Genomic DNA, 26,009 nt, shown 5'->3' on the forward strand with positions numbered 1-26,009 from the left:
CACGAGGTCACTGTTCTTTCTTCTGTCTCAAATGATCACTCTCAGGTGAGAGGATTGGTTGGCCCACTTCTGGATCCTTGGTGGTATGCTAACTGAGGACAGAATCCCTCGAAACAGAACTACCTAAGGGAAACAATCATGCCAATGACTAGCAAGCAATTGCTCTCAATGTGTACATGACTGTTTACACGAGGAAGCCAGATTATTAAAACAATATTTTCATCTCTTCTTGCCTAACCGGAAATGCTAATATTAATGTATTTCAAGAGGATATTTTAAATTTAAAAAAAATGAAACTTGTGAAAATTAGAATTAGAAACTAAAAAGCTAGACACACAGGTAGGAAGCTCTGAGGCAAATATTAAGCAGCCAGCTAGTGAGGAAGCAGACTCGAGGGCAGCCACCTTGTCAGCTTTTCACAGGGAGAAGCAGGGCTGTGCTGCTCACAGGTGGTAGCCGAAATCCTAAAGTTCCCTTTTTGTCAGAAAATAGGAGGAAGGGTTTCCTCCCCCCCTCCTAGCAACAATTTTGGATTCTTTGGTACACCCACAAGTCATCCAGTGTAGGAAATTTAAGTGAGAGTCACTAATTTGCTATTTATTGTAACAACACTGCCTGGTGTTTATACAGCACATTCCGTTCTGCGATCTCCAAGAATGTTACGATCCTTTCCACTCAAACAGATGGAGAAACTAAGGCACGCGAGACCACCCACACAGGCGCCCTGAGGCGCCAAGAGCAGAAGCATCTCATTTATCACTCGGCCCACAGCCTTCTGCCAGGACCGAGTCAAGATCTGGCTTCCTAACAAAACGCAATAACAAGAAAAGAGGGGGCTTCATCTAGCCCAGGAGCCTTGGAAAAGGTGTGTATGTGTATAGCAAATCCCCTGAACCCAACACTCAATTTGACTCATAACTGGAGAAACAGGCCTAAGACCGAGTCTGTAGACAAGAACCACCCGGTAGGATGCCAGGGGATGGGCAAGGCCCTCCCATGAACTTCCCTACCCCAAATCTAAATTGTCTTCCTTAATATTCTATCCCCTAAGCTTCTATTTCTGTGAAATTGCAAATCCTCCAGGGAGAAATAATGCTTTAAGCTATTATTGATCTTTTATAACTTGTGAATTAAGGCTTTGAGGGTCAGCCTGAAATTTGCTGAGGGAGAGAATATGAGGATGCTAAGAACAGAAAGATGTAAGGATCCAGGGGAGAGAGGAGACTTCAAAGAGGCAGACCACCAAGAGAAAACTGCATCTGCTGTAATCCTGCCCAAGTTCCAAGATGTTTTATCTTCCTTTTTAATTGATCTTCAGGCAGCTGTGCCTTCTAGCCAGCGTCCTAGTATTTCTAGGCAGTGTGCACCCTAAATTATGCACAACTCTTTCTATAAATCTCTTAGGTTTTGCAGAAGGTGAGCTTGAGTAATTCTGTTTTGTCCATGGATCTAGAATTATTTCAAGGAAACATGTGAATGATGTTAATGCATGTTCCATGTGTGATGAGATGTTGGAAGCCCACCCAGAGTTTACGCTGCTGTGGGGGATTACCTGGGAAGTGACCCAGGACGTGTATGGGCTTTGGGATATAACCAGTCCTGGCAGTAGTTTACCAGCCCTGTAGCCCTGGGCAGGTTTCCTAATCTGGTGACTCCTCCCTGACCTCTCGGTAAAATGAGGGTAATAACACCTACTCACTCCACAGGTTATCAAGGGGATTAACGTAGATGATGTAATGAGGAGCTTAGCAAAGGGCTGAGACCAGAAGGAAGCAAGGACTCATGCTGAGGATTGCAAGGGATGTCAAGGCCAGAACTCAAACGTATGTTAACCAGGGGGTAATAAACAAGGCAACTGGGGCAGACTTGATCATAGTGCCATCAAAGATTACTACTTTGGTATAAAATGTGTTTTACAGGCAGCGACCATAATGAATGACTGAAGAGCTGGAGGGAATATTGTGTATTGGAGAAGAGGGGACAGCCTGGGAGCCTTAGCTGCTCTCTGTGCCTTGAGCAAGCTACTTAACCTCTTGGGGTCCTTGTTTTCTCATCTGTAAAATGGGTACACTAATAACAGTACCTAACTTTTAGGGTTTTCCAGAGCATGAAATGATTTGAGTTAGTACCGCATTCTCAACAAGAGTGATAGCATCTTGGAGGGTGAGAAAAAATCTTAGACATTAGAATGGTGTGTATCCCTTGAAAGCTTAACTGTCTCACAAAACCTTATTCCTTAGTATTTAATTTTTTGAGTTATGAAGAGATAAAATTAATTTAGTTAATTTAAATTTAATTTAATTTTTCTCCTGAGGAGGACAATAATGAAAGGAAAGGTTGAGAAACACCGAGTTAATATATATAAAGCAGGGTCCTGTGACATAGTAAGCATGCAAGAAATATTTATTATGATTTTTATTCTCATTTTGAGTAGTAGTGGTAGTATCCTGGCTCCAATTAAGTATACAATAATTGATTTAATTATAGGCTACAGTTTAAAACTAAAGTTTGAATGTTTTAAGCTATTTAGAATTACTTGAATCATTAAAAACGACTTTAAAGTATGTGTCTTGGTGAGAAGGGATTTCAAGAGTGGGAGAAGGGAAGGTGATTTTTCAGCCATGCCTGAAAGTTCCAGCCTAAATAATGTTAATCTTTCTTAATTGCTACTTTTCACCCTCCTACTTTTTATCTCCGTCAGAAAGAAGAAAAATAAACGCACGGGAGAGAGAGCATGGTACAGTAAAACCAGCAAATGCTTTGGCGAAGCTACCCAGCCTCTCAGGGCCTGATTCCTAAAAAGAAGTGTATCTTCTTCAAAAGTCCATCAAGAGCTTGAAGTGACAGTATGTTCGTGCAGCCCACAGCACCAGTGGTCAGCACACTGCAGGGGCTTCATGAATATTAGCTTCTGCTTCAATTTATGGATTTTGCATTACTCAGCCATACAATGGAAGTTTTCATTAGGATGCAGTCAATATTTAGTGTAGAACTTAAGATATTTCCAACCCACTTTAAAAGAAAGATGAAAGACAGACAGAAAGGAAGAAAGGAGCTTCACGGGTCAGATAGAATATGCACACAGCTACATTTCAGAGACGGATAGGCAATTACTACTAAGTAAAATTTCAGTGTGCTTTCTCATAATTTTCCTCTCTCCCTGACAACTGCTGCACACACCTGGTCTCGAGTCGATAAAGCCCTAGAGGAAAAGAGCAGCGGGGCAGCTTTTCAGGCCACACTCCCCATGTGCCGATTGACTTGGCTTCCATGGGGTATGCATGCATTTCCCTTCGATTTTCCTGAGGTCTAAATCCACTTGATCAGTGCAGCCAAACTCCCACTTCACTCTTGTTAACAGTGAGTTCTGGAGAGCAAGCATTTTAAGTGTAACAAATTGCCATTGTAACAGCTGCAATTATGAGTAAATTTGATCTTGAAAGCAGCCAAGGCACTGTAACTCAATAACTTTGTAGCAAAGCTAGCCTTCTAATAAGGAGAAAGCACCACAGTGTTTTCCTGGTGCTTCATCAGCTTCCTCGAACCCAGGAGTGGAGGGGGGATATATTCAAGGATGCACTTACCCTCCCTCCCAGGAGGTTCATTAACTAACTTGTGTGCTCATAAATTCATAAGCAGCATCAAGGTTTACAAACACAGAGACAGATTATTGATGTTATTTGAGTGTTAAAGTGACTGATGAACCTCATCTGAACAATAATGTACCTAAAAAGAAAAATGCTTCCCTGACGACTGTCTCAGAAACCACCTACAAACTTTGCATGGGGGGAAAATAAGCCTTCTTCCAGGAACAAAGTACCAGGTATGTTACAAAATCACTTGGTTTTCTATGTTTCCATGTACTGTTCAGCCACACAATTACCAATTATTAACCTATTCAGATGGCCTTTTATTTCTATTTGAAGTTTATCAGTTCAACATCTTCCAGTGCAATGCTGAACACAGAGTCTTCTATAATAGCATTTCCTTCTCTATTCTTAGCTCAAAGAAGGTAGGGAAGCTTATCCCACAGGACTTTACTGGGGCTCCTAAAATTCCATCTCTGCCCTGAATTCAGATAATAGTGATAAAACCACACTTCTTTCTTTTACTAAGGTCTGATTATTCTGACTACAGTTTCAAAAGGGTGGGGATTTGATAGATGCGTAATACATTCTGTTGAATAATTGAGTAAATGAGTAAAACAAGTACTTTTTATTTCGCTATCTCCAACATACCTACATTTACACACATGCATACGCCTGCATGCGTGTAAATAAAACTACCAAATTGTTTCTGCTTTCACAGAAAATGCAAGAAGCAAGAATTGACAAGCAGGTTCCATCCTAGCAGGCACCTGGCAGCGGCTTCTTACATTTGGCACTGATCTCTGGCCCAAACAAAAGCCCAGTCCTATGGTGAAATTCACCCTCTCATCAGTTTCTCAGCTAACTAACCCCTGCATCAACTTGACTTACTATTAAGCAACTTGACCTGGCGTCGCCACTGCCACATAGCAACCGGATGAAATATTTATTGGTGACCTGTTACTGTCTCTTGGGGGCCTCCCCTCTGCCATATCCCTTTTCCCCAATCTCACTGTTGCTTCCTCGCCATCAACTCTCTACCTGTGATACTCAGAACAACATAAGGGTTATGCACACTTGCTTCTGAGATGATACTGGAAAACTAAAACATCTGTCCTGCCCAGAAAAGGTAAATGCTCCAAACCCACTTGAAAACAAAATCGCCCATGGGACAGACATTTTAGACCATGAAATTCAGTTAATGATATTTTTCTCAGGTTCCCAAAGTCAAAATGCAAAATGTCCTGTCATGCATACCAACAATCTGGATTTACAAACTACAAACTTCACAGCAGTGAAACAGCTAAGTAATTTTCTTCTAAATCACACAGTTCCTATTTCCAGCAACCCCTGACTGTGCATTTGTCTTGTGTCTGGTAGTAGATTGAGAATTTATAAACAAACACATCAAAAGCTGAATAGTGCAAGTTTACCTTACAGCAGACTTGAAAACATATTCCATTCAGTTTACAGCAGCTTTACTCAAAATCACCCAAACCAGATATAATCCCAATGTCCTTCAACTGGTAAATGGACACACTGTGGTATATCCATACAAGAGAATACCACTCTGCATAAAAAGGAGCCAGCTACCGATACACACAACCTCATGGATGAAATCTCAAACGCATATGCTAAGTGAAAGAATTCAGACTTGAAATCCTACATACTATATTATTTCATTCATAGGACATTCTAGAAAAGGCAAAACTATGGAGATGGAAAACAGATCAGTGGTTGCCAAAGGCTGGGGTAGGGAGGGGTTGGCTCTACAGAAGCCCAGAGTTTTAGTGGTGATGGACTTGTTCTATAACTTGACTGTGGTGGTGGTTACACAACTGTATACATTTATCAAGAAAAACAGGACTTTCCACCACAAAGGACAAATTTTACTCTACGTAAATTATACATTTAAAAACTAAGCCCTTCAAAACTAATTTATGGTAGAAAAAAATAAAACAATGATTGCCTCTGGGGGAGAGAACTGACTGGGAAGGGGCTTGAGGGAACCTTGTGAGGTGATGGGAACAATCTATATCTTGAAAGGGCTCCAGGCTACGCACGTGTATGCATCTGTCAAAACCCAATAATTATATATTTTACACTTGCGAGCTTTATTGTATGTAAATTTTATATAAAAAGGAAACATCGAAAGCAAATACAGTAATGACATGATGCTGAAGTATCCGGTAGGGTGGGAATGGACTAATGTCTGATTTACTTTGAAATGAATCAAAAAATTAGATGGATTGACAGCTGAAAATGGATAGGTTCATAGATATGTAATAAAGGATGTATATAAATGTTAATGGTGGGACCTAGATGGTAAGTATTGTGGTGTTCATTTTAAATTCCTAAATTTTGCTATGTGTTTGAAAACTATTTTAATGAAAGACTGGGAAAATCTATTCTAATGAAAATATATGCATAATATAATGAAGGTTTTAAAGTATTTAATAAAAAAACATATGCCATTAACTCTTAAAAAGATCCAAGGCATCATTTTTCCTATGACTATCCTTTTCTAGTCACATCATACATTATTCAGACTCAAAGCTTGTAAATTATTCCACAAGCGCAGAGCTGTGCCTGTCACTTCATAGGATTTGCTCAACTAGACTTGAATTAGACACACAAGGCTGCACATGGGCCCTACTCATCCTCTGATGATAAGAGAAGCCGACCCTCACCGAATGGCTCCGTGGTTCCCGCCACTGTGTGAACTCAGTGCGGGTGCTGGAGCTGGAGCTGCAGGAAACCGCCTCTCAGCTCTGTTTCCAATGGTGTGATCTCAAGGTCGCGCTGTAGTCATGAAATCGGAAAGAGGCAGCTGTGTGACCTGGTGACTCATCTGTTATCTCCACGGGGTCTGCACAGGGAGCCTTTGCCCTCGGGGTAACAGCCCCCTCAGACTCGGTGCCAGGCTGCACTTCCAGCCCTGCTCCTATCGGTTCATATTAACCACTGGTTAGGCCTACGCCTGCGGGGTTGGGACCTGCTCCTGCGAGGGAGTACTGCTCCCACCACACTGCTTGTAACATTTCCAAAACCTACAGATCTTCACATTGTGCTGCTTTGCCTGAAAGCTGACCGCTGACAGAACACATGCTAAATAGATGCTTTCATTTATTTTATTATTTAAAAAAAATTTTTTTATTGATTTTTAGGGAGAGAGGAAGGAAGAGGGAGAGAAACATCAATGTGAGAGTGAAACATCGATCAGCTACCTTATGCACACTCCCTACCGGGGACTGAACCGGCAACCTTCAGGTGCTAGGGATGAAGCCCAACCAACTGAGCCACACTGGCCAGGGCTAAACAGATGCTTTCGTTTAAAATGTCCTTGTTGTGGCAGCTCCTGGGTTAGCTATAGTGCCCTGCTCCCCGCATCTCTAAAACACACACGCACATGCACACATACACACATTATAGAGGTTTACAAGTCAGGTACTCAGAGAAAATTGGCTTTGTCTCTTGAAATCAAGGACGCTCAGTTAAATTTGTATTTCATATAAACAACAAATAATGTTTTATAAGTATGTCCCATGCAATATTTGGGACATGCTCATACTAAAATTTTGTTCCTTTATCTGCCAGGTCCAGGTATAACTATAAACTAAAAATGTGTTTGTGAAAAGCTTTTTAAAAATATATTAATTGATACCTTCCAAAGTCTCAGCTTTGCAGTGTTGCCAGCATTGGATATGTGTATAGAAACTAGTCATCAATAAAGACACTGAAACTGTTAAAGGTTCTGCTTACCTTGGTTCAGTCATCAATCCAAATAGAGGCTGCACCCAAGAAATCAAGAGAAGGCTGGGACTCGGAAGGGCAGCAATAGAAGAATTAGGAACAATCACCAAGAGCACAGATGTGTCACTAGAGACCAGGACTAAGATCATCCACACCCTCACATTCCCAGTCACTATATAGAGATGTGAAAGTTGGACAGTGAAGGAGGCTGACAAAAAAAAATTAATTTGAAATCCAGTTTGGAGGAGAGCTCTGTGGAGACCCTGAACTGCCAGAAGGACAAACAAGTGGGTCCTAGAGCAAATTCAGTCTGCAACATTGCTGGAGGCAAAAATGACAAAACTGAAGCTGTCCTACTGTGGGCACACCATGAGAAGGCAGGGTTCTTTGGAAAAGACAATGATGCTGGAAAAAAATAGAAGGCAGCAGGAAAAGAGGAAGACCAAATATGAGATGGATGGACTCCATAAAAGAAGCCATAGCCAGGAGTCTATGGGAGCTGTGCAGGGCTGCTGAGGACAGGCAGCCATGGACATCACTGGCTCACAGTGTTGCCAGGAGCCAGAACCAACTGAACATCACATACACATAGGAACTGATGCTGAAAAATGCAGGGGGGAAGGCGTGCTTCAGGCCTGGACTTTATATTTGACTAGATGATGTGCTCCATGAGGCCAATGACTAGGTCTGCTTTTTCTAGTTTTCTCTCTGGTGTCTAGCTCAGTTCCCTGTAGGCAGAAAGCTCTCAAAATTACACAGGGAGAAAGCAAACAAATGAATGGTTGAACTCCAGACCTCTCTCATGCTACCTCATTCCTGGGAGACTTCAGTTTTCCCTGCATTAAGGAACGAATCTGTTTTGTTTTTTTTTCACAGTACTCCAAGAAGTCCCCATGTTCACCCTTTTCTGTCTGGGAATAGATGGGTTGTAAAACGGCTTCTGCCTGGTCCAAGGAATGAGTCTGCAAAGCATGTCCACATCTTAAGGGTCATGATTATGACATTCCATCTAGAGCAAAGGCTGCCCTTGAGCTGGGGCCAAACAAATGTGCCCCAAGGATACAGTCTGCTTACTCACCTGCTCACTTAGCTGCTTTTTTGCACATTTTGGGGGCGGGGGGGAGAATGGCGGCCCAGGCTTGATAAACTCATATATGAAAATGCTTGCTTAGCTTTGCCAATGCATGTTTTTTTTAAATCTATATATCCACCAAAAACTATTATTAATTGTGCCCATCCTTGATTCCATCTGATTTTATTTTTGATCTATTTCCCATCTCCAGCTCACCATCTCCACCACCGCCACCTTCCTACTATGTTTCTATCTTCTAATTGCCATGGCCAGGCTTTTTAAAACTTGTTCTATTGTTTCTGTCATCTTAGAAGTTATTCTATTTCCCCCAAATCCACATAAAGTATTTAATGCCTTAGAAGAACTTGTGCTAAGTACAACTTTTTTGCTATTCGGAACTGCCTTGTAGAATTCATGAACATGAGTAATAATAATTCCTGTTCTCATTACCAGACTCCTACCTATATCAGCGAGAGACATGTACTGTGAAAACGAAGAAGCAGTGCTACTTGTCCCTCATTTATCATGTGCATTGCTGAATAGGTAAAGTCTATATCTGTTTCAAGACTGACCAGGTTCATCTCAAGTCTAATTGCAAAATCAGCTCTTTCAGGCAAAATAGTGCCTAGAGGGAGAAATGAATGTGCTAAGAAATATTCTAAGTTTGGGGCAGAGAGGTAGAAGGAGGGAGTTTGGAAAGACACTAGAACAGAGAATATGAAAGGGGCACATCTGATGGGAAACGTGCACCGACAGTAAAATCACAAGTGACATTGGTTCAAGATAGCAATTAATGGATTGGAATGAACATTAGAAAACAGTTCATCTGCTCCATGATTTTACAAGTGAAATAAGCCCAATGAGGAGTGACATGCTAATAGGAACTCTAAGTGAGTAGTAAAGCTGAGACCAGAATCCAAATATCCAGTCCAGTAAATGCCTCTTTCGTTTTATCACAGTGTCTCTCCAACTGGCTGCCCCCATGTCTGCGCTAAAATGAGACGGGACTGTGTATGTCACCACAAAATGGTTTAAGTTCTTAGGGAATTAAGGGAAATTTATAGTTGCTAGGTTTATTATTGCCTTCATCATTTTTTTCCTATAAAGTTCATTTTTAAAATAGCATTCAGCCCAGCCGGGCGTGGCTCAGAGGTTGAGCGTTGACCTGGGATCCAGACGATCGGGGTTCGATTCCCGGTCAGGGCACATGCCCAGGTTGTGGGCTCGATCAATGACTCTCTCATCATTGATGTTTCTGTCTCTCTCTCCCTCTCCTTTCCTCTCTCTGAAATCAATAAAGATATATTAAAAAAATAAATAAATAAAATAAAATAGCATTCATTTATTCATTCATTCATTCTTCTACTGAAGGTTTTCTATGTTTCGGGTATCATTCAAAGTCAAGGAAATACCACAGTTAACAAGATGCATGAGGCTCTTGACCCCAAAGAGTTTACATCCTGGAAGGGAAAAACCAACAACAATCAAATAAAGACACAATATGGTTTTGGATTCAGATAGGCAACGAAGATAAAAGTAACGTTAAAGTTAGTAGGAGCTGGGCAGAGGAGATGAAGTTTCTATTTTAGCAAATGTGATGCGGAATGTTCTTCAAAGGAGGTGGCGTTTGCTTTGATATGTGAAGGATGAGACGATATCCATTATTTAAACACCAAAGGAAGCATATTCTAGGCAAAGGGAACACGGGAAAGAATTTAGTGTCTCAAGAGATAGAAAGAGGCCAGTGTGTCTGCGTGAAATAAGCAAAAGAGAAAAATTTCAAGGACTAAATAAGGGAGGTTAGGAAGAGGCCAGATCATGATGGCCCCGGAATATCATTTAAAAAAATTGGATTTTATTTTAAAGTCAATGGAAAGTCATTGAAAGACTTGATCTTTTTATATCTTAAGAAGCTTACTCTGTCTGTGTGGAGAACAGCTGTGCAAGAACAAGAGTGGACATGCAGGCAGCTGCTGTGGTCCAGGTCCAGGCTGACGGTGGACTAACCAGGCTGGTGGGAGTAGGACAGGAAAGTCCACAGATTCACAGCTTCAACATAAATTCTGTGGCGAACCAATAGGATTTCTTGATGGTTCCATGTGGAAAAATTAAGAAAAGGGTGAGAATCCAGAATAGATTGCTCTAATTTTGGCTTGAGCAACTGGATAAATCATTGTACCATTTACTGGGAAGGAAAAGGCTTGAGGGCCCTGGTGATGAGTAGGAATTAAAAGTACTGTGTGTCATATTAGGTTATAGGTGCTTACTAGACATCTGAATGGAGATGTCTGGTACATGAGAGCAGATATAAATTTAAAGCAAGGACACCAACATAAAGGTGAGCCCTGGGCTCCCCAAAATTTACAGGTGAGATGGAAGAGGTGCCATCAACGAAGACAGAAGGTGCAGGAGAGGCAGGGGGAAAACAAACTTGGGAGAATATAGTCTCAAGAAACGGAGAGAGTCACTTTTCAAGAAGGACACAATGACTGATCACCATGTCAAGTGAAAGGTAGAGTCAGGCGAGAACAGAGATGTAGCCACTGGATTTGAAATATGAAAGCATTGTTGATACCAACAAAAGCAGTTTCACTATAAATCGCTTTTTAAAAATTCATACTATGTGGAAAGGTAACTTGAGTTTTCAAATGTGTTTGTGTATCATTCCAAACCTATTCTGCATACAACCACACACATACAAGCCGCCTTTTTTTTTTTTAACATAAATGGGGACACATCTTATATGTTCTTTTTATATTATTGTTTTTTTTACTTTACATATTATTTTAGAGACATTTCTTATTGGTATGTATAGATTTATAACATCATTTTAATAGCCACTTACTATTTTTTATAAGAATTTAACCTACACTTCTGATCTTTACTGACATATATAATTCATTATACTATATCATACCACATGTTTTTCTAAGTACGTGCATGAGCAATGACGAGTCTCCAAATGGAGGGAGACTTGATGGATACAGCAGTTAAGTGCTCACCCTGCAGAGATCACAGCAGGAACCAAATCCAAAGGTTCTTTCTGCTGCACCCTATTGCCTCCTTTTATGTTATAAGAATTGATTGACACTTGGCAGAATTGAGCAGAGACAAAGCTCACAAACACTAACAAATCAGGCCTTTTCAATGGTGGTATTTTCATTGGATTTCTTATTTACTCTTGCATTCTTTAAAACAAATACATGAATCAGTATAATTTCTCTTCAAAACCAGACAACATGGCTTTGGGTTTTGTTGTTGCTGGGGTTTTTTTTGGATTTTTTCCTCCACTGTTTTCACTTATTCCCTAGGTTTGCTTACTTATTTTATTCTAATGTCCCCAAAAGCTCAATAGGACCTGCAGTTCCAAAGTTCCCTTCTTAAGACTTGCTATAGACTAAATGTTTGTATTCCCCCAAAATTCATAAATTGAAACCTAATCCAATAATGAGATAGTATTACGCAGTTGGGCTTTGGTGGTGATTAAGTCTTGAGGGTGGAGCCCTCAAGAATGGGATTAGTGCCCTTATTACCAAGTTTCCCCAGAGCTTCCTTTCTCCTGCCACGTGAGTGAAGTTGAAGCATGAAAATGGCCATCTGTGAACCAGGAAGCAGGCCCTCACCAGACACCAAATCGGCCAGCGCCTTGCTCTTAGACTGCCTAGCCTCCAAAATTATGAGAAATGAATTTCTATTGTTTATAAACTACTCAGTCTATGGTATTCTGTTATAAGCAATCCAAACTAAGACAAAACCTATCTGGAAATTTAGAATGTTGTCATTACCCAGTGTTTTCTAGGCCCAGCACCTACTTTTTTAGACTCTGACGCCTTAGAAATATTATAATAACTACAAAAATAACAAAGCTTTTACATTTAGTACCTTTCCTTCAAGTAGCTAAAGTCACATGTAAAATACATAATCTCTCCCTGCCCTCTATCAAATCGCTCTTCCAATTTTTCACATGGCCATCACTTTATTTGCCATTTATTCTCGGTCTTATCCTGTTTCCTCCAGCCTTCATTTCAGTTGAGACTGTTTTTCTCAGTGAAGTAATAGGTGTCAGTGGGAAACAGGATGAAACACACACAAAAAAGCTAGAACAAACTCCTTCACCTTGTCTTTGCCCACCCACAACAGCTTTAGCTTCAGAACTAAAATGATCCAAGCCTGTTCTTTTTGCCTACAAGACATTTGTATTTCAACTGGGAGACTAAGACACGGAGAAAGATCGCACCTGAGCCCCCCAGTGGAGCATGACGGGCAGAACTAAAACGAGTGTCAGGTGAGGGTGACACTAAAGCAAAGTTACGGAAGTGCTGATACCCCTCTTTTGTGTCTTCCTCCCTTTCTCCTGACACAGCCAACTCAAGGGGTCACCAACTGGGATGCCCTTCCGATGTATTTTCTTTGGCCTACACAAATATTTTTAAACTTCCTAATTATTTGCCACTTAAAATTGGGAAATATTATGTAAAATCCAGACATGCTGGTTCTTTTGAATTGGCAACACCGAGCCAGTTTGCGAACAGGGCGACAATGGGTACAGCTGAGTAGCATCTGTTCCCTCCCCCACAGGAAGGGCTCTACACTTTCCCATGAGCCCAGTTATTGTATATCTGGCCCATCTCATCATTCTTGTTACCTGCACTCCCACTGTAGGCATGAGAGTTTATAACCTTTCAAGATGAAGTACTGCCAGTGCTCTCTAATAAAGATTTGGCAACCTTTCCAAAGTAGCTGAGAATTTATTTTTTAAAAATTCACTCCTGACTATAAGGGATTTGGGTCATGCCCCGAACTTTCCCATCAGATAACTCAGCAGTGTACAAACTGACTCTCTGGCGTCTCACCATACAGACACCTGGAAGATTGGAAACAAGACAGAAAAGAAGGGGAGGTGAAGAACACGGTGGAATCTGCACCCACACACCTCCTCCCATCTCTCCTACACTCCAAGCTATCTTGCCACCATAAATGTATCAGAGGTTGTAAACTTACAGCTAAAATGCTTCACCCAGGAGTATATGCATTCCAGTGGGGTTTTCAAAGACGCAGAAATGCTATCAAAAGCTAAAGAGAGAAAATTATAGCCTAGAATAAGAGAGACACCCCAATATGCCCCTTGGCCACTATGTCCAAGTTCTCTCTACTCATTGTCAGATCCAAGCCCACACTGCTTCCAGGAGAACCCAAGACATTTACTGGCAAGATGCTGAGAGGCAAATGTACCACCATCTGGTTATGAAGGTGTAAGAACACCAAGCCTCAGGTACCTGCCAGGGGAACGCAGCCTCTCTATCTCACCTCAGCACACCCAGGATCACCCCACAGGCAGGATGAGCACAAACCCTGAATGTTACATTACAAAACCGCACTTCACAAAACAAAGTCAAACCACTAAGTTATAATCACATTAAAACCAAAGAGCAGAAAATTAACCTGCTAAAGAAAGCAGCCCTCAGACGCACCAGCTGGAATGAAGGCAGGTGGGGGGAGAGGAAGCGGAGGGAGCAATGGCCTGAACAGGAAGCCCTTGAACTTAGGGTGAAATAAAATCTGCAGCTGCATCAGGCCACATGGAATCTTATTAATAAAAAGACACGGCTGCGACTGATGCACGGGAGCCAGGTAAGACTGAACTCAGACACTTCTGTGCATATATTTCTCACTCGATAAGGTCCCCTAGTAGGTCAGGTATATGTAAACAACTTATAAATGGCTTATCTCAGGGGTAAGAAAAAGAGATGTGCTGGTTGTTTCCTTGGGTCAGTTACAGATCAATCACGAGTGGGGAATAAAAATCATTCTGAAATTATAAAGTGAGTTCACGGGGATGGGATTTGACTGATAAGAAGTGGATTTGTTCAACTTTTCAGGAACACAACTGTTACGTACAAAGAGGTGCTCCCGCACTCTTAGTCCATCTCATGTACTTCACTCCTGAAGCAAACAGAGAAACTCCAATCATCTGAAAATCAAATCTTGGGCACAATAGGTACCAACCTGGGTTAGTAAGGAACTTGAACTTCCCTTTCTCTTCTCACAGGTCTGATCTCATTGGATCTTGCTAACTGCCTCCAATCACTTCACTTCTCTCCTCCTGTCCTTTCCTACACATACCCTTTATTTGTCATTCTACAAACACTGCTTTAAAACTCTCTTCAGAGGACAAGGCTTAGGTATAAATGTAACAAACAGGCACTATGTCTGTGAGTTAAAGCCTTGCACTTAATTCTGAGCCACACATACTGAGGGACAACTGCTGCTCCAGGAGAGTAAGGGAGGGGCTTCTGTGAGCTGTGAGGTGTAAGTCTGGCCAGCAACAGGAGATCCAGCGGTAGAAGGTACAGGCAAGCAGATTATAACCCGATGAGTTAAATCTCTTCAATTACAGAAATGTTTGCCTTGCTTAGTGCTGAACACTGTCACTGGCCATGCTCAACAGATCTGAAAAAATCCCTCTTAGGCATATGATGGAGAATATGCCAGCACTGGATAGGAAAGAGAGAAGTCTGATTCTAAGAAGCCTATGATTCTGCAATAAATAACATCACATAAATAGTTTTGCCATAGTCGAGATACACAGCCATTCACGTCCATGTGTTGAGGAGGGTTGACCGGAGATGAACATTAAAAAGAAGCAAGACAGGAGAGGTGCCCATCTCTTACCCCATAGCAGGGGATGAGTCTACCCTAGATTTGGATAAAAACTGACCTGTAAATAGATCTGAAGACAGAAAATGTTTTGGGAAAGATAAGAGGTTGAAAAGCCAGAACCTTGAAGATAAATCTAGTGAACAAAAGAAGCTGTGCTTATGTAACACCTCATGGATAGGACTAAGTTAACGGCAGTTTATGGTTTTTATTTTTAAAAGTCCTCTTTAATATGTAGTATTCTGGCTTTTTTGTTCTGGGTAAGAAGGAAAATGAAAGAAAATTATCCCCTCCACTCCCACCCAGGTCTGCATGGGCAGCTAAAGGGCTGTGAAGAACTTCCATTCAGAACACTGCTGTAGATAACACCCTCCTTGACCAAAATGCTACAGAGCTGGCAGAGATTTCTAAACAGATGAATGAGAGGCTTCTGAGCACATTCCCTCAAGACTACTGATGCTGGAATTTAGCTTAGGTCTCTTGGAGAAAAGGTGGTCAGTTAAAAAGAAACACATAGATAAGACAACTGTAAGATTCACTGGTCCTACAGCTGTAATAGTGTACCAACACTTTCTGCAAAACTGTCATTACTGTACTAGTGATGCTCTCTTAGAGGTTTTCGAATCTCTGTCATTTCAAAAGCTAATCATGACATCATGTTCACATCTGGGAACATCAGGCTATTCTTGGTCTCCTGGCTCCCGTGCCCCAACAGACCACAGCACTTTCTTAGCACCAGGAGGGCTGTTCTTATGCTGTTGTTACTTTTGGATTTCCTTCTTTAGAGCCCTCTCGGGGACAACAAAAGCAGGTGGGAAAGGAGCCATGCGATTCACTACAGCAAGGAACAGCCAGGGTCTATTCAGTGTGTGCTTTCCACTTCTGGAGACAATGGCCATCAAATACAATTCCACACATCGCCCTTGTTTCCCACCGAGCCATATCACGAGGTCCAACCACCCAAAAACCACCCATCACATACACACCCAAGATTAAAGAAAAGGAGACCGGCCTAAGAAAACCAGCCACACTGACACTTGCTTTACCTTCCCAATGAAGTGGCTGTGAGTGAAAAATACGAAGTCAGCCTGTGGAAATTTATATAGTCTCAAAGGATCTGACTGCAAAATAGTTATTCATTAAGAAGTGGAAAACAGTCATTTTAAAGTAGATAAAACTAGCAGACACCACCATAAGCCAGGGACAGAGTGAAGATCACAAGCGAGGAAACAAATCGACACCGGGCTCCTCTCAATCGGACTGAGAGGGACACAGCGCTTCTCAGATGTTCTTGCTCACCCTGAACCTCACCAGACTAGATAGTCTACAAAACAGCTGCCCTGTAATCTTCAAAGAACTTCTAGCTCATGTAAGAAAAAAATGAAAACAAAGAAGTAGGGCAGAGTATACAGAGGGGACTTAAGCAAAGTGAAAACTAAATGTGATCCTGGTGCGGAAGAGAGACAATTGGCAAAATCTGAATAAAATCTGTTGATTAGAAAATAATAGTGAACTGATGTTGATATCCAGATTTTTACTAGAATGTTAACTGTGGTACTTCTTTCTGGTTATATAAAGAATGTCCTTGGATTTAGCAAATATACAGTGAAATATTTACAGTTAAAGGGGCATCGTGTCTATAATTTGCTTCCAAATTTTCAGAAAAAATCCCTTATATACATATATACCTACACACCCATATATATGTGCATGTGTGTGTATGTATAGACAGGAGAGAGAATATGATCAAGTACATATGGTAAAATGGAAATGTTTACATTTAGGGAATCTGGGCAGTATACACAGGAATTCCTCACAACATTTTTGTGACTTCTCCGTACGTAAAAGGTTTTTCAAAATTAAAAAGGAAAAATAACTAAGTGTGTCTGAGCTTCTTGAGGAAGGAGCTGGAGAATGAGAAGGAAGGTAAAGGACCCCATCTCCTCTGCTCCCCCATCCCCAACACTGAGAAGTATTGTAACGTCCTGGGCTTCCCTGAACGCCCAGGACCCTGCAGTGGGAGACCTGCAGTGAGCTCCCTGAGGGTACCACTGTGTCTTCAAATGTCAGGGGCTAACACAGAGCTGGACATAGACAAGATATGGCCAGTGGACGAATGAATGGACTTAAAGAAACTCTGAAAGAAATTGTGGGCAAACCCCAATCTGTGGTGCTCTATCTGCGAAGTCGGTAGTATTGTGCCTCTTGTATAAAGGGCCGGGTGTGAGTAAGAGGCGGAAGGCATCAGAGTGAAGAGTAAGATACGGCTCTTCCCTGAAGTGTTCTTCTTATTGAGGAGGAAGGGGAACTGAGCATGTCCCCTAGGGCTGGCCTGACATGACCCTGCTCCTTTGGACTGGGTGAGGAAGGGCATACATTCCAGGTACTGTGTGTCCCAGCATCCAAGGTCCCCGCTGGAACCTGCATAAGCTATTTGATGCACTGAGATAAGAAGAGACGTAGACCAAGATCCCCCAAGATAACGTTAGGCTTGAATAGCTCCATGTTCGGTAAACCCTTCACAATGAACGCAGTATCTCGTTACACTCTGTTCTTGCTTCCCAACCCAAGTAGTGCTTAGTGTTTCAAATTCACATTGACTATGCACATGAGGTCTGAAATTGGAATCATTTTAATTACTGAAGTTCTAGAAAGCTTCAACAAAGTTACTTAACAGATAAAAACCATGACTTTGCTTAGAAAACTCAGCGAATTCAAGAACACCTTAACAGATTGCTTTTCCAAAAACATTTCATTGCGAATAGAGATGAAGGGGAAAAAAATTACAATCCCCAGACCACCGGAGTATAAGTATTAGGAGAAGTTCCTATGACCCACAGAAAGTTGGGATCTATGATAAATGGGCTTCTTCTAACCATCACCAAGATACAATTTCACAATCATGAACACTGTGTGATAATACTCCAGAAAAAAATAAGGCGAACCATGGTACATGACAGAAAGCAGGACTCCAAACTACAAAACTGATTTGCATATTAATTCAAACAGGGACATTTTTGCTTTAATAAAGGAATATTATTTTCAAAGAATCTCTAGGCTGGACTGCGATGCTCAGTGGTAGGGACCTGTTCACCAATTTATTTGAAAACAAGTTCATATGGCAAACCCAAATCATAATGGGGAAAAAAAATCTCTTCCTAATCAGTATATAATAAAGCAAGCCCACAGAAGAACTTGGATAGGTTGGTACAGCTACTCTCTCTTCCTTTTTACTTGCCAAATCTGGGAGGCCAAACAGATGTGTGTCAGAGTCAGTCCCTTCCTCTAACTTAATAAGGACAGACATTTAACTCACCCTCAAAGTTTTAATTGCCAATTACTAGTTTATTTCTTCCTAACACCCTTCAGCTTCTTATCGCTCAGTTCAAAGCTGTTCCACTTCTCTAAAATGGAGTGGGAGGACCTGGACATATATCTTCTTCTAGGTTCTCCCAGGGATATGCTGCCTGTAAAGCCCACAAGGACTTGGAGTAAAGATAACACGTAAGAAAGGTATCTGCTGAGCCCCCAACAGCAGGAGCCAGCTCCTGTCCCTGCTGTGCTCTGCATCCTTCTCGTCCCAGACACGGTCTAGTTCTTGGGCTGCCAGTGGCATGGTTCTACCAATGCTAGTTGAAACTGAGGATTCATGGTGACCTAAGGGCTGATCTCAGGATTTTGAAAGAGACTCCCTCCATGAAGTTCGAACGGAGCCTCAGATCTGTAAGTAAATAGGTAAGATAGTGTGTGGAATTCTTAATACTTCAGTACTTCTCAATCAATCTCTATCTCCCTCACACACATTCCTTCTCGTTTCTCCATGAGAACCCATACTTATGATACCCTTGGGCTGTTCCACAACTGGGATAATAATGGCACTTCAGGAAAAATCAAGCTATTGCCTATTTTTGTCTGAAGAGGAAGCAAAGGCCCTGGACCAAAGGATAGCATGACCGCTCTTGAAATCTGAGCCTTCATGCTGGTCATCAGTTCCTAGTGTGATATTACCAATGAAAAATGCAGAAGCTTTGCCTGTCGGTCCCCACCCAACTGGTTCTTCTTACCTTTGGTTCCATTGAAATGAAACTGTGGGTTCCTCTGCTTGAGAGAACTGACCTTTTAATAGTCCTGCTATGGTAGAAGTGGTAATAGTCCTTCAGGGCCCCGATCTGCAAAGACATGAGGGAAAGAACAAAGGAAAGAGAGTTAATGTAGGAGATCTTCTGTTTTCCTGTTTTCCATTAAAATAAGAACACAAAACAAAACAAAAAAAGGTCCATAAATTATGCAGGTGCCTGCTCTGCTTCAATGTTACTTGAACCCTGGTGATCACTTTTCAAAGAAGGACATGTGATATGAAATGGAGTGTCCTTGAGGCAGTGACTGCGGGACTGAAGATTATAATGGGGGCAGTTTAGCCTCTCCCTCTTAATGTTTAATTTATATGCAGCATTTTAAGTAATTCTATATCAATCTATATCCAAATGTGGGAAAGAGAAAAAGCCAAATTGCTATCTGGTTAGAAAAACACACTACGTTCTGTTTGCCCCGAGAAACGTACAATGAAGGACCTTGTTAGATTATTTATATCATTAATTTGAAACAAGTCCTAAGCAGTTGATCGTTCACGACGAAAACACTGCTTAGTTTGTTTCCTGACTTCAGTAGACAGCAGTTTTTCATTTACTGCAAAATTAGAAGTTGAATGGCAATTTCTAAAACAAAACAAAGATCATACATCCTACCAATCAACCAAGCTTCCTGTGTAAAAATAGTTCAGTGCGGTTTATCTTAACCATTTCTTTAACAAATTAGTCTTCTTATTTGTGTACCCTCTCCTTTAGTTAGAAACAGTTAGTTCTGTTTAGGATAGCTTTGAAAGGAAGTCCCTGTACACTTTAGGAAAACAAATGAACGAAATCCCAAACAGTCATGTTCTCTTGGCAGATCGTACAATGTGGATCACATCATGGAAACTGAACAAGTACAACAAACGAAGACAGGAGAGCTTGGTTTGAGGTCCAGCTGACACTCACCGGAGGTGGATTCTTGGCTAAATCACATATACTGAGTATGTCTCAGTTTCCATTTCTATAAAATTGGACTTTGGGCTAGTTAATTTCTAACATCACTGCAGTTCTCAAATTCCCTTCTTTGACGCTGACACTCTCCTTGCTTTGGGCAAATACATTGTCTCTTTCTCTAGAACACTATGGCTCTTCCCTAAAAGAATGACCAACATCAGGATGTTTTCCAATTGGGACAATTCAAAAGTTGGGCTTTCCTAACTGGAGGAAAAAAAAAAAAGTCATTGGCCCAGCTTAATTTTTCCAGGTAAAAGGTTTATCTCTTATTTCTGTCTTTCCATCACATTCTCAGTCACTGCCCACCCCTTCCAAAAACAACAATCAACCTAATTTCTGTGCCATTTAAGTCATCTCCTCACCAGGACTTTATGCACTAATTGAAGATCCCTAGTCCTCAATAAATTGGAAGGTCTGAAGTCTCACATTTTTTATTCAGGTGGAAACTGCCCAGATGTACAGAGAAAAGATCTTGAACTCTAAAAACAAATATGGAAAAAGGGCAAGGAAATCCCAGCTGAAACCTCCGGTCTCAGTGACCCTGGGCTCTCGAAACAGCAGCAACAGAGAGGAAGAGGTGCCAGTGCCAGCCCTTGTCGCCAGGGTGCTTCAAGGAGGGATTTACAGGCCAATGTTGATTCCAGAGGACTACAGATAGAATCAAGGGGAGTGTAATCCTTTATAAGAAAAATCCTAAAATCCCAAGGAGCTTAGAATTTTCACCTCATGTAGCTTTTGTCAAGAGTGCTCCTTGGGAAAATACAGCAGTTCTTATGGAAAGGAACTTAGACTCACTGAGGAAGAGCTTTACACAAAACCTGTCACCAGTGTGACAATTGCCAGTGTGTTGAATGTCCACTCAAATATCCCGGAACCTCTCTGATTATGGGAAACGAGTGAATTCAACTTAACTATTAAGCTTGAACTATGGATGAGACACACCCCAAAGATGTATTCCGATTCTTCATGGCTTTGTTGGTACAAACTGGGATCCTGGCCTAAATGTCCTTTGTAGGGCAGTAGAAAACGGAACCCTTGTCCTGACTTAACTTGTTCTGGGGTCTTGGATATATCACTTAACCTCTTTGGGCCATGGTCTCTTCAAATGTAGAAAAAAAAAGACACAGGAGGTGTAGTGGACAGAGTCAAAGAGGGGATAGTAATGATTATGACTAGCTTAGTTATAAGGACTGAATGTAGTAACAGGTGAACGGCCTGGTCGAGTCATTGCCTGGGACAGAGTAAACGTGAGGAGGTGATTAGTTTCCCTTATAAATGTCACCTTCTACCCTCTAATTAATCCCTCACCCCTAAGCCTTCAAAACTCCCCAGACCAAGTCAAGTTCCTTTATTATATCACCCCACAGATGACAGTAGTTACACTTTGATTAGCACAATTACTTGTTTAATGTCTGTGTCTCCACCTGCACGCTCCAGTGAGGCAGGGACATATCTGTTTTGTTCACCAATTTGTTCCCAGCTCCTAGTACATGGCTCGACACGTAGTAGGTTCAGAAAAGATTGATGAATGAATGATATGAAAATCAGATTCCTTGAATTGCTAAAACTACATACATTAGAGCTATGTGGGATTCGAAATCTCTGGTATGAGTCTCACAGAATTAACGTTCATTTTGGCAAAAATGGTTGAATTACACCTTAACTGAAGTACCAACTCTTCCAGGCTTATCTGAAAGTTATAGGCTGAGGCATCTCTACGCTTTTCTTTTCCTTTTTTGCAAGATCAATAGCTAAGGAGTAGTGTGCATTAGTTCAATTATTCTACCTCATCCAAACAAAATAATCTGTCACCTCTCAGGACTTTATATATATATTTAAAGGGATGTTTATGTCTCTCATCTATTGATATGCATTCCCCTTATTGGCAAGAACTGCCTCTTTTATATTCTTTCAACAACACTGAGCATGCTGAGAGCATTTAATAAACATTAAGAAGAAAAATGTCATAACATGTTGGGAGTTACTCAAAAGAAAGACAGTGTATGAAAATGAAGCAGTAGTGTTATCTATAAGCAGGAGTTCCATCTAGCTCCTCCGGGGTAATGTAAAACAAAAGATGACTGTGTTTATATGTTATGCAATAGCAACAAAGGCTAAAACAAGGGACAATATATAACTAACTTAGGGACGCTTTATAAATAAATCAGGAACCAGAGGAATATATGAAGTATAAAATCAATAGCAGATAAATCAAAGCTCAACCTTTTCCTTACCAGCACATAAAGGAAGGAGAATAAGTCCTTCCCTCTTGGCCCTCTTAAGCTCCTCTTCTGTACAATGACACACAAACACTCTTCCCTGCCTAGCAGCACAGCTCTATTCTCAATACTAAGTTGATGAATTTCATCTTTCATTCCCAATTCTGTCAAGTTTTTGTGCTATTTCTTCTTTAGTGGTAGCTCCTCAGCGCTGCACCCAAACTCTTCCTATCACTGCCCTTCCTCAAACCAAATCACGTTCTTAGGTAAGGCATTTGTATAAGCTATTTTATACTAAGGTGTAAATGACTGGTAAGACTCAATGTCTTAGTTCTTCCAGAGACAACTACATTTCATCAGAAAATTAAAACTTCAGCCAAATAAATGAGTACATAGTGTATGTAATTTCAAAAAATAATCACCGGAGGGTTGTTTTTTGTTTCTTTTTTCCTGGAAGCAGGAGGGAACCTTCCCTATGCCCCTAAATTTTTATCTTAATAGCCAGTTACTAACTTCTAAGCAGAGGGCTAGGAGCCAGAATACCCACATTTTGTACTGGCTTTGTACCTGATGAGGAGCTGTGTGTTCTTTCAGAATTCATTCACCACCTACAGTCTGTCTTGTGCTTGCAGCTAAAACCATCACCAGTTGAATGACCCCAGGCATATAGTTTGCAACTTATACATAGTTCTGTAGAGTGTCCAACCATGCCAGTTGGCCCAGGAATGAGGTGTTTCTAGAGACACAGGACTTTTCATTACTTTAACTGGGGATATCCCATGCAAACTGGGACATTTAGTCAACCTGGTTATAAAGTGCCCAGGTTACAGGCACTGTGGCCACCTCAATGAACCTGTCAGTTTTCTCAGGCTGCTTGTCTGCCTTGTTTTCCCTCTTACCCTCTTCAATTTAAAGATGTCTCTAAATTCTGTATTCCTTTTTGAAAAATTATTTACCTCCAACTTACAATTTTTTTAATGGACAAAAATCTAAATGGACTTCTTACAAAAGAAGATATACTTCTTACAAAAGAAGATGGCCAATAAGCACATGAAAAGACACTAAAATGCAAATTAAAATCACAATGGCCCTATATACACACCAGAATGTCTAAAACTTAAAAGACTCACAGTACCAAGTTTTAAAGAGGTTGTGGAGCACCAAGTTCTCATACTTTGCTAGTGGGAGTGTGAAATGGTTCAGTGTCTTCGGGAAATCACTTGGCAATTTCTAATGAAACATACATCTTCCTCATGACCCAGATATTTCATTTCAAAGTATTTACCTCAAAGAAATGAAAACCTTTTCCAAACCAAAACTCACATGCAAATATTTATAGCAGCTTCCTTAGTAACAGCCCCAAACTAGAAACAAAGCAAATGACCATCAACAGGTGAATACATAAATCAATAATGGTAAACCCATACAATTGCCCAGCAATAAAACAAACAAACTACTGATATATATAAGATGGATGAATTTCAAACCATCATTCTGACACAAAACAGTGCATACTGTCTGATTCCACTGACATGAAATTCTAGGACAGTTAATCTACAGGGACAGAAAACAGATCAGTGTATGGTGTGGGGATTGCCTGGGAAAAGCCGAGAAACTCGGAATGTTGGGACCGTTATGCATCTTCATCGAGGTGATAATGACATTGGTGGCAGGTGCTTAGGTGTGTGGAACCAGCTCATCATTGGCTTGCGAGAGCCAGTCACACTTTTTCCTAACACCCTGCTCCATGATACCGCGTTGATCACTTGAAGTCAACAATAATGGCCCGGCCGGGCGTGGCTCAGCGGTTGAGCGTCGACCTGGGATCCAGGCGATTGGGGTTCGAGTCCCGGTCAGGGCACATGCCCGGGTTGCGGGCTCAATCAATGACTCTCTCATCATTGATGTTTCTGTCTCTCTCTCCCTCTCCTTTCCTCTCTCTGAAATCAATAAAGATATATTTAAAAAAAAAAAAAAGAAATCAACAACGATGGAAGCATTTATACATCAGGAAAAAAATCAGCAAAAGTGACAAATTAGGGCTTCTTTTTTCCCCTGAAGAGTCACTTATTTAGTATTTACCAGCACACCACAGGGTATATACATTTGTCAACACTCATCCAACCTTATACAAAAATGGCTGCATTTGAGGGTATGCAAATGACACCTCAATAACAATGATTTCAAAAGTTATGAATTCCCCTCTTCTGATTCCCGATGCTCTCCCAGCTGTAGGATGACTTGGAGACTGGTAAAGGCAAGAACCCAGCTCCCTGGGGCTGCAAGTCCCACTTCTTCGCATCCTGCCAGGTGAGGGAAGAACCAAGTCACCCAGACCATGGTGCTGGCCGGCCAACCTCCTTCCAACGCCCAAGCTGCCAGGTTCAAAACTTCCACTCGTCAAATCCATTTAGACAGAAAGGCACAAGGGCAGCGCTGGATATACTGTTTCCCCTTCATTAGTGATAAATGTGATTCCTCCTTCGCGCTTCCCTGAGAATGTTAAACAACTGTAATTATTTGCTTTCTGTACTCCGGACTTTATAACATTCAAAGGAGAACCAAAGGGAAGGTGCCCATGACTCCTTTCCTCAAGTCACCAAGAACAGTCCAGACCTTAGGTCTTTTGCACCTGCTGTTCTTCTGCCTGAAATGCTCTTCTACAAATCTCTCTGACTCACTTCCTCACAGCGTTCAGGTCTTTGCTCAAATGCCACCTTCTCAGAGAGGTTTTCTCTGACAATCCAATTTTAAATTGCCATCAACTCCTCTGGCAAACTCCATTCCCATCCCCCTGATTTACTTTTCTCCTAAACACTTATCATCGCTTAACATATTATGTATTATCTTTATTTTTCCCTTTTATTGTTTGTCTTCCCTCACTAGAATGTAACTCCATAAGGGCAGAGATTTCTGTTTTGTTTATTTCTGGATTAACCGTAGCTCAAATGAACAGGGCCAGGCATACCCAATAAAATGTGCATAATAAATGAAAGAGTGAAAGGCTCCTGCCCTTGAAAAAAAAATCAAAACAACAGTGAGCATGTCTCCAAATCTTAGGGAGGATTTCTTGCTCTTCTCTTTATAACCCTTTCTGTGATATAAAATTGACATATAATGTGTCATATGCTTTATGCTTAATAAATGTTGAATGAATGAATGAAATGATCACATGTAAACATATCTGAAAATTGAGAATTTACCACCAGTAACCACATAATCACCAAAATCCGCCTTTATTTATTTATTTTTTTAAAAATATATCTTTATTGATTTCAGAGAGAGGAAAGGAGAGGGAGAGAGAGAGAGATAGAAACATCAATGATGAGAGTCACTGATCGAGCCCGCAGCCCGGGCATGTGCCCTGACCGGGAATCGAACCCCGACCGCCTGGATCCTAGGTCGACGCTCAACCGCTGAGCCACGCCCGGCCAGGCCGCCTTTATTTTTTAGTTCCCTTTTTGGTTCCATCATACTCTATGACCTCTCAGAATCACTGAACAAAAGTGATATTTACAACAAAGATGCCATAATAAGGTTGTTAAAGTTGTTTTAAAGTAGTAAATTAGAAGGCAAGGAAATGCAGAAATCTGATGAACTGCTAACATTTATGGAGCACAGATGAAGCGCCAGGCGT

General features: G+C 41.2%; 1 protein-coding gene across 2 annotated transcripts in view; it reads right to left on the minus strand.

Moving 5' to 3' along the window:
* PCSK5 (proprotein convertase subtilisin/kexin type 5) overlaps nt 1-26,009 on the minus strand; it is a 383,530-nt gene that overhangs the window by 329,220 nt on the left and 28,301 nt on the right. For both annotated transcript variants that reach the window (XM_081151682.1, XM_081151681.1), the window contains exon 2: nt 19,134-19,238. In XM_081151682.1, coding sequence (XP_081007808.1) covers nt 19,134-19,238 — 105 coding nt within the window. The remainder of the gene's footprint in view (nt 1-19,133; nt 19,239-26,009) is intronic.

Source organism: Miniopterus schreibersii (assembly GCF_964146895.1).
Source record: "Miniopterus schreibersii genome assembly, chromosome: 11".
In the NCBI taxonomy this organism is placed as follows: domain Eukaryota; kingdom Metazoa; phylum Chordata; class Mammalia; order Chiroptera; family Miniopteridae; genus Miniopterus; species Miniopterus schreibersii.